The 12,891-nt window shown below is 35.2% G+C and overlaps 2 protein-coding genes across 2 annotated transcripts in view; one reads left to right on the top strand and one right to left on the bottom strand.

The window, feature by feature from the left end:
* Window positions 1-8,465, top strand: part of nop5 (nop5 ribonucleoprotein) — a 38,892-nt gene extending 30,427 nt beyond the window's left edge. Inside the window, exons 11-13 of the mRNA XM_083122155.1 lie at window positions 3,332-3,391; window positions 5,035-5,121; window positions 7,995-8,465. Of these exons, the coding sequence (XP_082978281.1) occupies window positions 3,332-3,391; window positions 5,035-5,121; window positions 7,995-8,152 (305 nt within the window). The 3' untranslated portion in view covers window positions 8,153-8,465. The remainder of the gene's footprint in view (window positions 1-3,331; window positions 3,392-5,034; window positions 5,122-7,994) is intronic.
* A 1,736-nt stretch (window positions 8,466-10,201) lies between these two features.
* LOC145988214 (venom allergen 3-like) overlaps window positions 10,202-12,891 on the bottom strand; it is a 34,733-nt gene continuing 32,043 nt past the window's right edge. The window contains exons 7-9 of the mRNA XM_083123058.1: window positions 12,272-12,358; window positions 10,987-11,073; window positions 10,202-10,512 (exon numbers count right to left, since the gene is read on the bottom strand). Of these exons, the coding sequence (XP_082979184.1) occupies window positions 10,430-10,512; window positions 10,987-11,073; window positions 12,272-12,358 (257 nt within the window). The 3' untranslated portion in view covers window positions 10,202-10,429. The remainder of the gene's footprint in view (window positions 10,513-10,986; window positions 11,074-12,271; window positions 12,359-12,891) is intronic.

Here is a 12,891-nt window from a genome sequence, read left to right as displayed (position 1 = left end):
TATGACCAAGGTGTTAAAGGTGCACGTATTAGATATGAAGAAGCATTGCAGAAGATGAGAAAGAAATGTGATCACAAAGAAGACAAAAGGTAAGAAATGAAACTTAAAGCAAGTGAGGTCCGTGCTTTACAAGCCAAACAACAAACGATGCAAGAAGAAGCAAAGGCTATTGCAGAACAATTAAAAAAAACTTCAAGTTTCTGAGAAGTAAAGTTTCTTAATTTGCTGTATCAGACATTAAGTACATTTCTTGTTTTATATTTCAGTCTCAGTAACTTATTATTCCTTTTTACATTGGTACTAATAATTGTCACTTTATTTGTTTTATATGTTTTAAAAATTCCAATAATTTGTTTGTGTGAATGTGTATGAAAAGTGTGAAAATATTTCAGTGTTCTATATCAGATATGTTAGAAATTGTTTCAGAGTTGTTTAAAGTTCTAGAAAACTGGTCATCTTTGTTCTTAATTACATGCAAAGAAGTGTAATTTTATTTTATTATCGAACTAGTTTTGTTATTTGCATCAGAAAACAGTAATAAAGAAGGTGAGGATGGTATGTCTATGAGGGAAAATGGAGGAGGCCATTGTAAAATTATAGTAGTCATTTACTGTGCATTCAGTACTCTGGAAAAAATATGAGGATTCTGGAAAACTCAGGGAAATCTCAGGGAAAATGGATTTGGAGTTTGCGTGGGAACCCTGTATGTACGTCTTTTGAAGCACCACGATTGTATTTATTGAGCATTTGTTTGCACCAATTGACGCGAGCATCTTCTTGAGTTTTTGTCAAATTGTGTGGGATCCAATGAGAACATACCTTTCTCACAGCTAAATGATCATGTAATATTTTATATATGCTGGTGGAACTAATGCCTATGTTTGCCTCAATCGCACAGTATGTCACATGACGATCTTGCAGTATTAGGTTTTGCACCACATCAATGTTTTCTTGAACAACAACTGATTTTGGACGACCTTCGCGAATCTCGTCGGTGAGCGAATGGCGGCCACGATTAAATTTGTTATACCAGCGTTTCACAGTGGCAAAGAATGGGGCTTCATCGCCAAATGTGGAAGTAAGTTGATCGATGCACTCTTGTCTTGATAATCCACGTCGAAAATCGTAAAAAATGATCGCACGAAAATGTTCACGAGTTAATTCCATTTTATTGTTGTCGCGCAATCTCCAAGGCAACATAAACAACACAAATGCAGCTATTGACAAAACATTTGAAGTACGTTATGGTCAATAATGCCAGACGATTCCGTGCAAACGTCAAATCGCGCCTAACTTCAATCAGTGTTGCCAAGGCTCAAAATATAAATAGTGACTCTCGTACGTTTTTGTAAAGGGAGAGAGACCAAAGACACCTCAATCACACTTTTTTAGTGTGTGTTAAAACCCTAGAGAAAGCAGTATTTTGTAACTTATCATTTTGGCAATAGTGCACTTGATCCCCCATCGTTAGGCAGGAGTTCAAGGTCTCATGGTGAGTGAATGCAAAAGCAAGGGAGAGGTCGCCTGGCAAATTTTGTCATCAGCAGGTCTTGTAAAACGTATAAAGCGGGAAACTAGAGTTACAGTAAACATAACATGAGATAATCGTCCTATGTTCAACATGGTTTTTTGCATGGAATTGGTAAACCTTGTTGGCACCCCTTCCACCCCCCGGTGCCTTCACTGTTTATTTCTCTTGATTTTGTGAATTTACAATAATGATTTAGAACAGATAGTGCAATATAGAAAACTTTGGTGCATATGTAGTACTCCTTTTCTTTCTTTGGGTACTTAATTTTATCATTTAATTACCTTTCAATGATATGTTTTTCTCAGTTATACGTTTTTTTCCCTTCTGTCCCCCATATAAAGTATAACTGAGATTTCCCTGTATTAGGGGACATGGGAGGTACCGTACTTTTTTCCAAAATTTTTGCCCCCAAAAACTGTGGTGCGTATTGTGCACAGAATGATTCAGACAGCAAACATGAAACCGTACAGGGTCATTCCATGATTTTGGGACACTTGCATTGATTTTCATGTTTACGGAACCCTATCATGTTATATATTGTTGTAAAGCTTGAATCCTGCAGTTTCTGAATATGGAAACAGTATTCCATACAAGATAACGACACTAATGTGAAATGCGGTTGAAATAAGTTCATCAAAAAATGAAGAAACGTTCCGAGTTTTATGGTACTTAGAATGAAAGAAAACATAAGGAATAAGATTATAAAAATTAAAATGTATTACTGGCCAAATAATATGACATACATGGAGTGTGTAAATTCCTTAATGGAAGAAATCTTCTGCTTCTAACTGCTATTTGGAAGGTCCTGAATATTCCTTGTATAAATGTTACATTAGTCACGGAAAGCAAAAGTATATATTTTGGAAAAAAAAAGGAATGTGCAATTGAATAGGTATGATGTCATTCACTCTTGATCAGCATAGCAACAGATTTACAAACTACAACCTAGAAAGCCATTTCTTGAAACTGGATTGGACTGCACATTATATATGAGATATATTTTTTTGTCACTTTTACCCATCCAAAACCAGAGTGCGCATTATACACGCACGCGAACTATACACACGTAAATACATTATTTGTAAAATTAATGTGGAAAACTATAGAACATTTGTGAAAATTCATTAAAAATAAAAAATTAGTACAAATTAAAAACATTTTCTTAAAAAAAATATAGTTTTATGTTCAGTAAAAATGCTTGGTGTGACTGGATGCCAGATATTAATGTCTTTTAAAGTGCAATGAATTGCCATTTTAACACAACCCGTGGCGCAACAGCCTGAGAGGGCCTGAGCCTACATACTGACTGCCAGCCTCACTTCCACCTACCAAGATGGAAGATCATCCTACCAGTTACGGGGTGACGTGTGGTCAGCATGACAAACCCTTAGTCATTCTTCTAGATTTCCATAACTGGGTTATGCTACTCATTCGTAGTTCCCCAATTTCCTGACGATGGTGGGTGGCTACCGGTCCCATACACAGGCTGAAATCTCAGGAGAAAGTTGTTACGCTTCTCCCAGGAGACTCAAACCTGCACACATCCAGTAAACAGAGCCCAAAGTATGATGTCTCAAACAGCACGGCTATGGTGCGGGACAAATTGCAGTTTTACCAACTTTTTTTGAACACGAAGTGCATTTTCATGTGTATTTTGTCACTAAATGATGTGGAATTAAGTCTTAAACAGTTAAAATATTTTTATTAGTTGTTATGAAATAATTATCATAAAAATTAAAAGCTGGACTGGTGTTTCTTAAAATAACTAACATACAAATTCCATTCCCAATTCTATTTCAGGTGGATCATTTGTAGGGGTAAAGCAAGAGGAAGATCATTATGAGTCATTTGGAGCAGAAGGTAAGTTTGTAATTATAACATGCTAATTAGTTGTGTAAAATCTAGTGTGTTGCACTTTTTTTATGCCCAGTAAGTAGTGAAATATTAGATTGTGGAGTTTTTAAACTTTTGTAATGTTTGTCATGAATGGCAGCCACTTTTTATGCAAATGTATAAAAATCTGAAACTTGTAACTTGGTGAATGTTCCGAGATTCGATAATATTCTGCCAAAGAAATATTGCTTTGTGAAGTTGTCCAGATTTGACCAGTGCCACATTTCTCCATGAATTTTCAAGAACAAAACAAAGGTTAGGTTCAGTATTCTTCATCTCGATTTAGCCTCATTTTGTTCTGCATTTATGCAATGGAACATGCCTAGGATTGGCATTTTGTATAAATGGGGAGAGGAAAAATCTCGATATTTTTCATGGCTTAAGAGTGGGTAAGTGCTCAAGTTCCTTGACCTGATTTGTCATGTTTAACATCAAATTTTGCCAACCCTTGTGGTGGAGTGGTTTGCACGATACAGGTTCAAATCCAATCCTGGATCAGCATTCTTTGTGAGTGTCCATCGGTTTCATCATATCACTCATCCTTATCATTGCAATTAGCAGAAAACGGATGTTGAAATAACAAAAATCAAATTAATATCAGTTTAATAGCATTGATTTTGACTGTTCTTTTTGGAGAGATTTTCTGTTTTATTGTAATAACTTGTATCTTACAGTTGATAGTTTACATTTGAAAAATCTATAAACTGCCGGGAGTAATAGCCAAGCCTTACAAGAGTATAATACACATCAAGTTCCTTCGCAAATATTATTTGGTTTTCTGGATAGGTGCTTGTTATTTCTTTTTAAGTAGCTCCTAAGTTGTCCTCACTTTGTCAAGAGGAACATTTTTCCACCAGAGATCAAACACGAGACTGACCAAAGTCGAGAGCACTAACCATTCAGCTACAATCGAGTTCGATTTGATGTAAATCTCATTTCAAAATTTTTCACTTCTTATGGGTAGTCATTAATCTTGCATCGACAGAACAACATGTCTTGTGCTTTTCATTGAGTGTTATGGTAAGTAATATAAAATACAATTTTAATTTGAACCAATGTCATTTTAACAAACTTTTGTGTTAACAAAGCAATTGCAGTGGAATCCTTTTTTTTTCTTCCCCCAGATTTTAAGTTTCTTTTCATTGGTCATCTGAAAATCATGGAATCAAATGTTGACTCCATATGCTGGTTGAATTGAGAATTGTGTTGCTCAGTTTTTGTAGTAAATAAATTAGTTGATATTAATGCTGAATACAGCATTGTATCGAAAGATATCTGTTTGGATGCAGAGATGGGTTTGTTTACTTTTAATTTTTCCGATTAACTTTTCTTCAATTGATTTCGCCACCCGTCTGGTGGCTTCATCAGGGGAAGCCACCAGATGGGTGGTGAAATCAATCGCGAGGAAAATTTGATAGGAAAAATGAGAAGTAAACTTATCAGAGTAAATGAATACACCATGTTTTCAAAAAACATGAATTTTGGTCCAAATAACATGAAAAATGAAAAAAATACCTCAATTTTTGCAAAGAATTAAATGTGAAAATTCAGTTACCTTGTTATTAATATTGGAATTACAAGTAATTAATTCCCTTTCCTTGCACCCGCAGATGGTGAAGGGTCACCAAAGAAGAAGAAGAAAAAGAAGACTAAGGTGGAAGTAAAGCAAGAGTATGAAGCAGAAGAGCAGGAAGAAGGTACAGTTTACAGTAGTTGTTACTATAAATGAGATATTAGTAGTTACAATATTTCTGTTTGTAGGTACAGTATTGGCATCGGTAGGATTAATTAAGAGTACTGGGTTTAAATTGGATCAGCTCTATAAGGAGACAGTAAACACTTACCACACGAACAGAAATAATTCTATATTTCGCGATATATGTCGCATTTTCAAAGTAGAAGATAGATAGATCGGCGTCACATGGAGTAGAGGCACAGAATACTGACCCCAGCGCCCTAGGATCAGTGTTGCCAGAAACAGTTGATAGAGAACAAAAAGTACTCTAAACCAGTGTTTACTGTAAGGTGGGTGGGTAGTTTCGGGGAGGAGAGGAAAGGGTTACTGGTTTGGTAGGTTGAGTCCGGGGGTATAGTGGCATGAATGGCTGCTATATAGGCCCTTTCCCATCACCTGATCAGTTCTATTTTGTTGTTTCCAGTTTGGAAATTTAGGCAAACAAAACTGCAGGAATAATTTTGAACCACCTTGAAAATAGCCTCAGTCGTCTAGTCAGTAGGGCATCTGACTGTCACATGAGAGATCCAGGTTCAATTCCCAGAGTGGGTGATCTAAGGTCAGAATTGTTTTGGCCTTGTCACTGCATAGAGCAGCTCTGGAGCTAACCCCTTGGGGGTAAAGGTGGCCGGAACATGGTGCTCATCACTTTGCCTCCAAAATGGCCGAGATCGAGAACGTGCGAGGCTCTACGCCCACGTCCCCTAAATGTGCCTTCATGGCATGGTGTTCTATGCACAGGCAACTTTACCTTTAACTCGAATTTGCCAAAGGTGCTGCTGATTTGATGGGGCAGCTTCTTCATTCAAAGAAGAAATCTCTCAAAGTTTGTAACTGGCCAGTCTTCACAATTTGTGGAGTATTGTGCTTGTAACCTCATAATGTGCATATTAACATGTCTAGACTCTGGTTCTGAACCAGTAGTTGTTCAACAGGTGTGTAACCTCTCTCTATTCCCTAGTTTGGGTATCATTTTGTCATGTTATCACTTTCTCCACCATTTCATCACATTCATTTTTATTAATACTTTTCAAAAACTCAGCAGAGTTTCCATGATAATAGTGATTAACCTTTACTTTCCCAATGGTCTATGACCATCCACAATATAGCCCGAGTCACCCGATGGCACACTCATGGACCATCGTGCTAATTAAACAATTCATGTGCTTTTAGGGCCTTCATACTTGTATATGAGGTTGTAAACGTTATGTGTGGAAGCTGGCGCGAATTTTAAATTTGTACACTTATTTGTCATAAAATGTTATAACTCGTAGACTATTTGACCAATCTACTTCGGGTTACTTTTGTTTTGCCGCTAAAATATCAGGGCATGCAACCGTGCAGGAATGAAAATGCCAAAGCCAATCAGAGGGGTTGGGTGCGCCACGGCCCCCATCTTTCAATGAAAAAATCATAAAAATGGGGAGTTTGCCCCCTCTTCCCCTGCTATTTTGGAAGGGGAGGCAAACTTTAGCCTTATTTTCAAAGAATGGTCCTTTCTCAATGGAATGAAAGTCATTTCATGTTTCTGGGTGCATTACATTATAGAATATGTGAAAAAACTCCCCATTTTTATGATTTTTTAATTGAAAGTTGGGGGCCGCGACCCACCCAACCCCTCTTATTGGCTTTGGCGTTTTGATTTCTGTACGGTTGCATGCCCTGATGTTCTAGCTGCAAAACAAAAGTTACCTGAAGTAGATTGCTCAAATAGTCTCTTGAGATATAATGTTTTTCTGAAATAAGTGTAAAATTTAAAAATCACGCATAAAGGCAGCGGCTAGAGAGAGGTTACTTTCGAAAACCCACTTGGCAGTCTAAAGGTTAATGTTGTCACTTTGTAATAAGCTTTGTAATAAACTTCTCCATGGTTGGATTCCTGGTGATGGCACATACTGGTTTGGGAATCTGCTTCAAACTCGCAAGTCTGGTCGAAGTTAGCCTATGTGCATATAACGTGACTTATAATAAACTTCAGGCATCACTGCACACAGTTTCACTTGAAATTGCCGAATAATGTATGTTTCTTCACTAGCATTGCATATCCACATTCCTGTTTGCTGTTACTCCCGATGCAACATGCATTGAGGCATGCATATTTCATTTTGGACAGAAACACGAAATGTGAAATAACACACCGTAAATTCATTTTTCATGTTTCTTAAAGGTGTGAAGTGCATTTCCGTACCATGTTTTATCACAAAATGAACTGCCAAATATGCCCTTAAACACGAAATTTAGAGTTTCTTTACCGATGTGGTGCTTTAAGTGTGAATTCTCCTGAGAGCTAATGCAATGCATGGATAATTGATTAATTGTGCTGTAAATATTTGAGAATAAAAAATGGACTGCTTTATGCAGGAATAAATTTAGTACTCTGATAACTACATAAATGTTCTATTAAAAGGAAATTTTTTATTTTGTATAATAAGTGTTTTTAAATCCACTATTGGGTTATATTCACCATTTTAACACTGAAATGCCACTTTATATCCACTTTTGATCCTGAAATGTGCCCAGTTTTTGTACCAAAATCTTGCTGATTTATTCACCATAAATATGTAGCCCTAAAGATGCAACATATCTCGTGGCATCTGAGTGACATGTCATTTGAGAATGAGCCTTGTGAAACAAATGTACATGTCAAATATCACTTGGCTACATTGTGGATCTACCAACACTTGTTTTGCCCATGAGCAGCAAGTAATGTTTCAGGACCAGAAGGAGAAGGTGTATTAAATTTGTGAAGCATTACTTGACTGGTGTGAAACCTCATTGCCATGTGTTTCCTGCCACTTGTTGCTTCTTGTACTCACATGCCTTTGTATACCTCAGTTGCAGAACCTGAAAAGAAAAAGAAGAAGAAAAAGAAAAGTGTTTGTGAAGAAGAAGAAGCAGGAGAAGAGTCATTCGTAGGGTCATTTGAAGAAGGTGGCAGCGAGAAGAAAAAGAAGAAGAAGAAGAAATCAAAAGGAGGGTTTGAAGACCAATAACGTTCAGTGAAAGACTTCCAGTCGAAAGAATGATCCTGAGTAGATCAGCTTGTTTTAAGGAATATGGAGTGCCAAGATGTGACTGTTAAATATTGAGCTTACCTCAAACATGATGTGGATGTGTCCTGTATATACTGAAAGGGATTCATTATTTTTTTTTGTTATTGACAATATAAAAAATCTATGAGAATAATTATACTACATATTTTGTGGTATTTTAGTTATTTTTTCTTGTGTACCAAGAGAAGGTACACAAATTTTAAGAACATATGCATAATAAAGAACAAGTCTGACAATATGAAATTAGACTATATTTTCAAGTTTGTTTTTTAAGAATTATTCTTTAAAAATATATTAATTTAATTTCATCCAGGTCGCTGCCAATATCAAGTGTTTGATATATCAAATTTTCATCATATGAAAGTTGTGTGGAAATATTTTAAAGAATGATCTGATAATCCAATTTGGTGCAAAATTTTGTTTTTATTTTTCTAATATGTATAAAGATATTATAATTCATAAACTCTGGTTCTATATGGTAAATGTCAAAATATGTACAGTGAAACCCCAACTTGATATTCCCAGGTTTTATACAATAAGGTAGTGGTTACAAAATATTCCCAGATTTTATGTTCTCCAAATTTGGTCCTATGAAAAATGTAAAATCAATGAGCAAATGGAAAAATATGTTCACACTACCAACTTTCGCTCCTCCTAGATGTCGTAACTTGTGTTAATGAAAGCAGTTTTTTTTTAAATTAATCAAACAACAAAAGTTGCAATGTGAAAATACAAAACTTTACCGTGAGAAAGCATTTTGCAGATGAAACTTCCAAATGTTTATGCAAGTGAAAGATCCTTAGTGTATCATTTGTCAGGTTTTGTAATTAAACACTTGTATAAATTTATTTTGTGCACACCATGCATCAGTTCTCTTCGCAGTCAAAACTCATTCATTCTGCAGCATTTTCAACATCCTTCTGCATGTTGAAAGAAAACAATGGAAAGCTATGGTTGGCAAATGCAATGTGGGGAGATTTTTTTATTATTATTTGGGCTGAATAGCATAGAAAATGTTGCAGTTTCATCTTCAGGAGTAGGTAGCTGTGCCGAATAGTCCACAGAGACATTATCCCAAAACTAATGCTACACTATATGAAATGTAGATTTGTCTTCCATACAAACGAATGTTCATATTTACTATGTGCGAATTACTCACAAGATTAACAATATAGATTCAGTTTTACTTACGTTTTTTGCGAGTATAGTTCATTCTTCAATTACCACGTTTCGAGAGATAACTTCTCTCTTCTTCAGGTTATAAGCAATTCACCTAATCCTTGATCCTGTTGACTATGGAAAAAATAATTTGACGAAGCTAAGACCCTATGAATTGCTTATAACCTGAAGAAGAGAGAAGTTATCTCTCGAAACGTCGTAATTGAAGAACGAACTATACTCGCAAAAAATGTAAGTAAAACTGAATCTATATTCATACAAATGAAATCGATAAAAGAGTTGCAAGCAGCAAAATCATATTGGGAACTTGGAAAGTGTCGAACAACTAGCTTTGGGAAGTACTAACCTAACATTACAAATAACCTGCACTAAAGTTTCAAAAATTAGTACAAATGAATTTGAAGTATTAAAAGTTTTTGAATATCAAATTTGTATAATGTTTTGTATCATAATTGATATCACATGGACAGTGTTATATTGTTGGGCTGGTTGAGCAGACAGCATGTTGCATCAAGGTGTTAACTTTTGACGGAATCACCAAACTGCCTTAAGTGAGCACATTTTCCCTTCTTTTTGTCCTGTCAGATTGGTTGAATATCACTATTGGCAAATTTTATATCAATACATAATTAGTATCGGGTAAGTCTATTAAAAGAGAAATTTAGTACATCTTATAGTTTTAATGAATCAAAAAGTTTTCATAAAAAAATCAACCTGCCCTTGGTAGCTTGCCATGCATTTGCAAATGTGGGAAGTACCTCAGTGGCTCAGGGAGTATGGAAGTATTTTACAAAGTTACACAACTCGTGCCCTAATGTAAAATCATATTTAATAGAAAATTACAATTGTTTCCAGCCTCAAAATATGGTTAACAAAATATCTTATCTGTGTTTCAGCTGGATATTTATCTATTTGCTCAGCACTATAATTCAATATGTAAAGTTCTGCTTTTTAATTTTCACAAAATATAACCATAATGTCCCTTTTGCAGCTATTGACATCTTCATTCAAGAGGCTGGAATATAATTTCCTGAATTTTTAAATCTGATCTGTTGTCTTGTTTCTATTCTTCCTGCGGCTCCTAAAACTCTGCCTTTGCGCAGAAGATTGGTTGTTAGTATCTGCAAAGTAATGAAGAAAAGATTTAATAAGAATCAAATCTACATGCATATTTAATATTCTGCAAACCTTGGACTTTCTTTGACATTAACATTGCACTTGTATTATTGTATTTATTTATTTTTGTAGAATGTGTTTTCCTTTTGAAAGAACTCCACATTTTTATTGGCTTGTGACAAAGCGGTCACCGTAATGCAAGAGGTATCGCGTTCAAATCCGTGATAATTTGTGGACTGATGCAGTGTGTTTCTTCCATTACTCTTATCTTCACAATTAAAAGTTAAAGAAAACAAAATATAAGTTTATGTTTAACCATTCTCAAAATCGCAATGCTGACTATTTTTTCTTTACAACTAATTTAACAGTTTCCTGGGTGAGAATCTAATAATGTAACTTTTTGCTGCTACTTGTTTAAGTGATGTGTACCAATTTTCATTTGTCGCAAATGATCTGGGGAAAAGTGTAAGTATGCTTACCTTTATCATCATTTCCAGTCACTGTTTCATTTATATAATTCTGCTTTTCCTTGTTCATGGTTGATCCCTTCTCTCTGTTCTGAATCGCTAAAAAGATAACAATATTGATGTTATTACAATTTTAAATGAAAGTAGGGAATGGATATTTACTTCATCTTTAACCATTCTCAAAAATCCAGTGGTGATTAATTTGTTTTTAGAACTAATTTTAGTTTCCTTCATGGAAATAGAATATAGTTCTTTCTTTCATTTTCTTCTTTAAATTGCATGTATCAAGCTTGAGTTTGATATCAATTCATCCATGGAAAAGCATAAGTATCCCTACATTTATCATTTTCATTCATTGTTTCATTCTTATGATTCTGCTTTGCCTTGTTCATGGTCGATTCCTTCTCTCTATGCAAATTTAAATTGAAGTAGATTGATTTGGATTATTTACTTCGCTTTTTCGCCACTTTTGGCTAATCATGCAGATGGAGAATGAATGATGATATGATGAAATTGAAGAAACACGCACACAGAACACCTATGTCCAGGTTGGGATTCGAACTTGGCATCGTAGTGCGCTGTGCAAATTGAAGTAGATAATAGATATTTACTTTGCCTTCCACCATTCTCAAAAATACAATGGTGCTGAATTTTTTGTTACAACTAATTTTACAGTTGTTGTTTTTTTCCCCTTGGAAATCTCAAACTTTTGCTTTCCTTCTATACATTATGTGTACCAATTTTCAGTATACTAACAATTGCCTGTAGAAAAGTGTAAGTATTCCTACCTTTGTTATCATTCTCATTCACTGTTTCATTCTTATGATTCTCCTTTGCCTTTTACATATTTGATCCCTTCCCTCTGTTTGGAGCCACTAAAAAAAGTAAGTGTTGAAGTTGCAAATTTAAATGAAGTAGGAAACAGACATTTACTTTGTCATTAACCATTCTCAAAAATCCAGTTGGTGGGGAGCCCTCCCCGATGGTGCAGTGGTAGTGTTGTCACCTTGTAATCAAGGGGTCCCAGGTTCAATTCCTGGTGGAGGCACGTAGTGGTTCGGATCCCACTTTAAACTGTAGGTCCAGTCCCAATTAGCCTTGCTGCACATTAAATGGACTTAAAAATATCAAATTAATCAAGCAAAAATCCAGTGGTGACTAATTTGTTTTTACAACTAATTTTACAGTTTCCTTCATGGAAATGTAATAGTTATTTTTTATTATTATTGTTTAAATTGCGAATACCAATTTTCAGTTTACTGAGAATTACTCTGTTAAAAAGTGTAAGTATGCTTACCTTTATTATCATTTCCATGGACGGTTTCATTTTTATAACTCTGCTTTGCCTTGTTCATTGTCGGTCCCTTCCCTCTGTTTTGAGGCACTAAAAAGAACATTTTTCAAATTACAAATTCAGATGTTATGCATCAAAACATAGAGAAGTAATTTTGCAACGTAAGGAACCAGCAAATTTTGACTTTTCTAGTTGACAATTTTTTTTGGTGGGGTGATGTAAAAAATTCTTACACCAACGTTAAAATAAAATTCTATACATTGAGAGAATGATGAGATTATACTTATTTAATTACCTATAATGGCACAGGATTTCTGCATATAGTCAGTAGAAAATATAATAAAAGATAAAATTGCCATTTGATATATCTCATGAGTCACTATTACTGCCACCTTACTTTGAGCAAGTTGCTCAGCTGAATGATTTGAAAGAATGGGTGATTTGATGAAAGACCAAAGTAGGTAGCTATAGCATGAAACATCTTGTGTTTGAAGGGCAGGACAGTCGCAGGTCACAGGTCGCATCCTTTCTCGGATTCCCCTTCACTAATAGTTTTTCTTGTATGTACACATTGCTTGCATTATAGAATAAATGTCTGATGAAAGGAGCATATGTTCTCCTGA

This window comes from Lepisma saccharinum, chromosome 5 (assembly GCF_977018435.1).
Source record: "Lepisma saccharinum chromosome 5, izLepSacc3.1, whole genome shotgun sequence".
NCBI classification, from domain to species: Eukaryota; Metazoa; Arthropoda; class Insecta; order Zygentoma; family Lepismatidae; genus Lepisma; species Lepisma saccharinum.
Note: the sequence above shows the minus strand (reverse complement) of the source record. Positions and strands in the feature narration are given on the sequence as shown.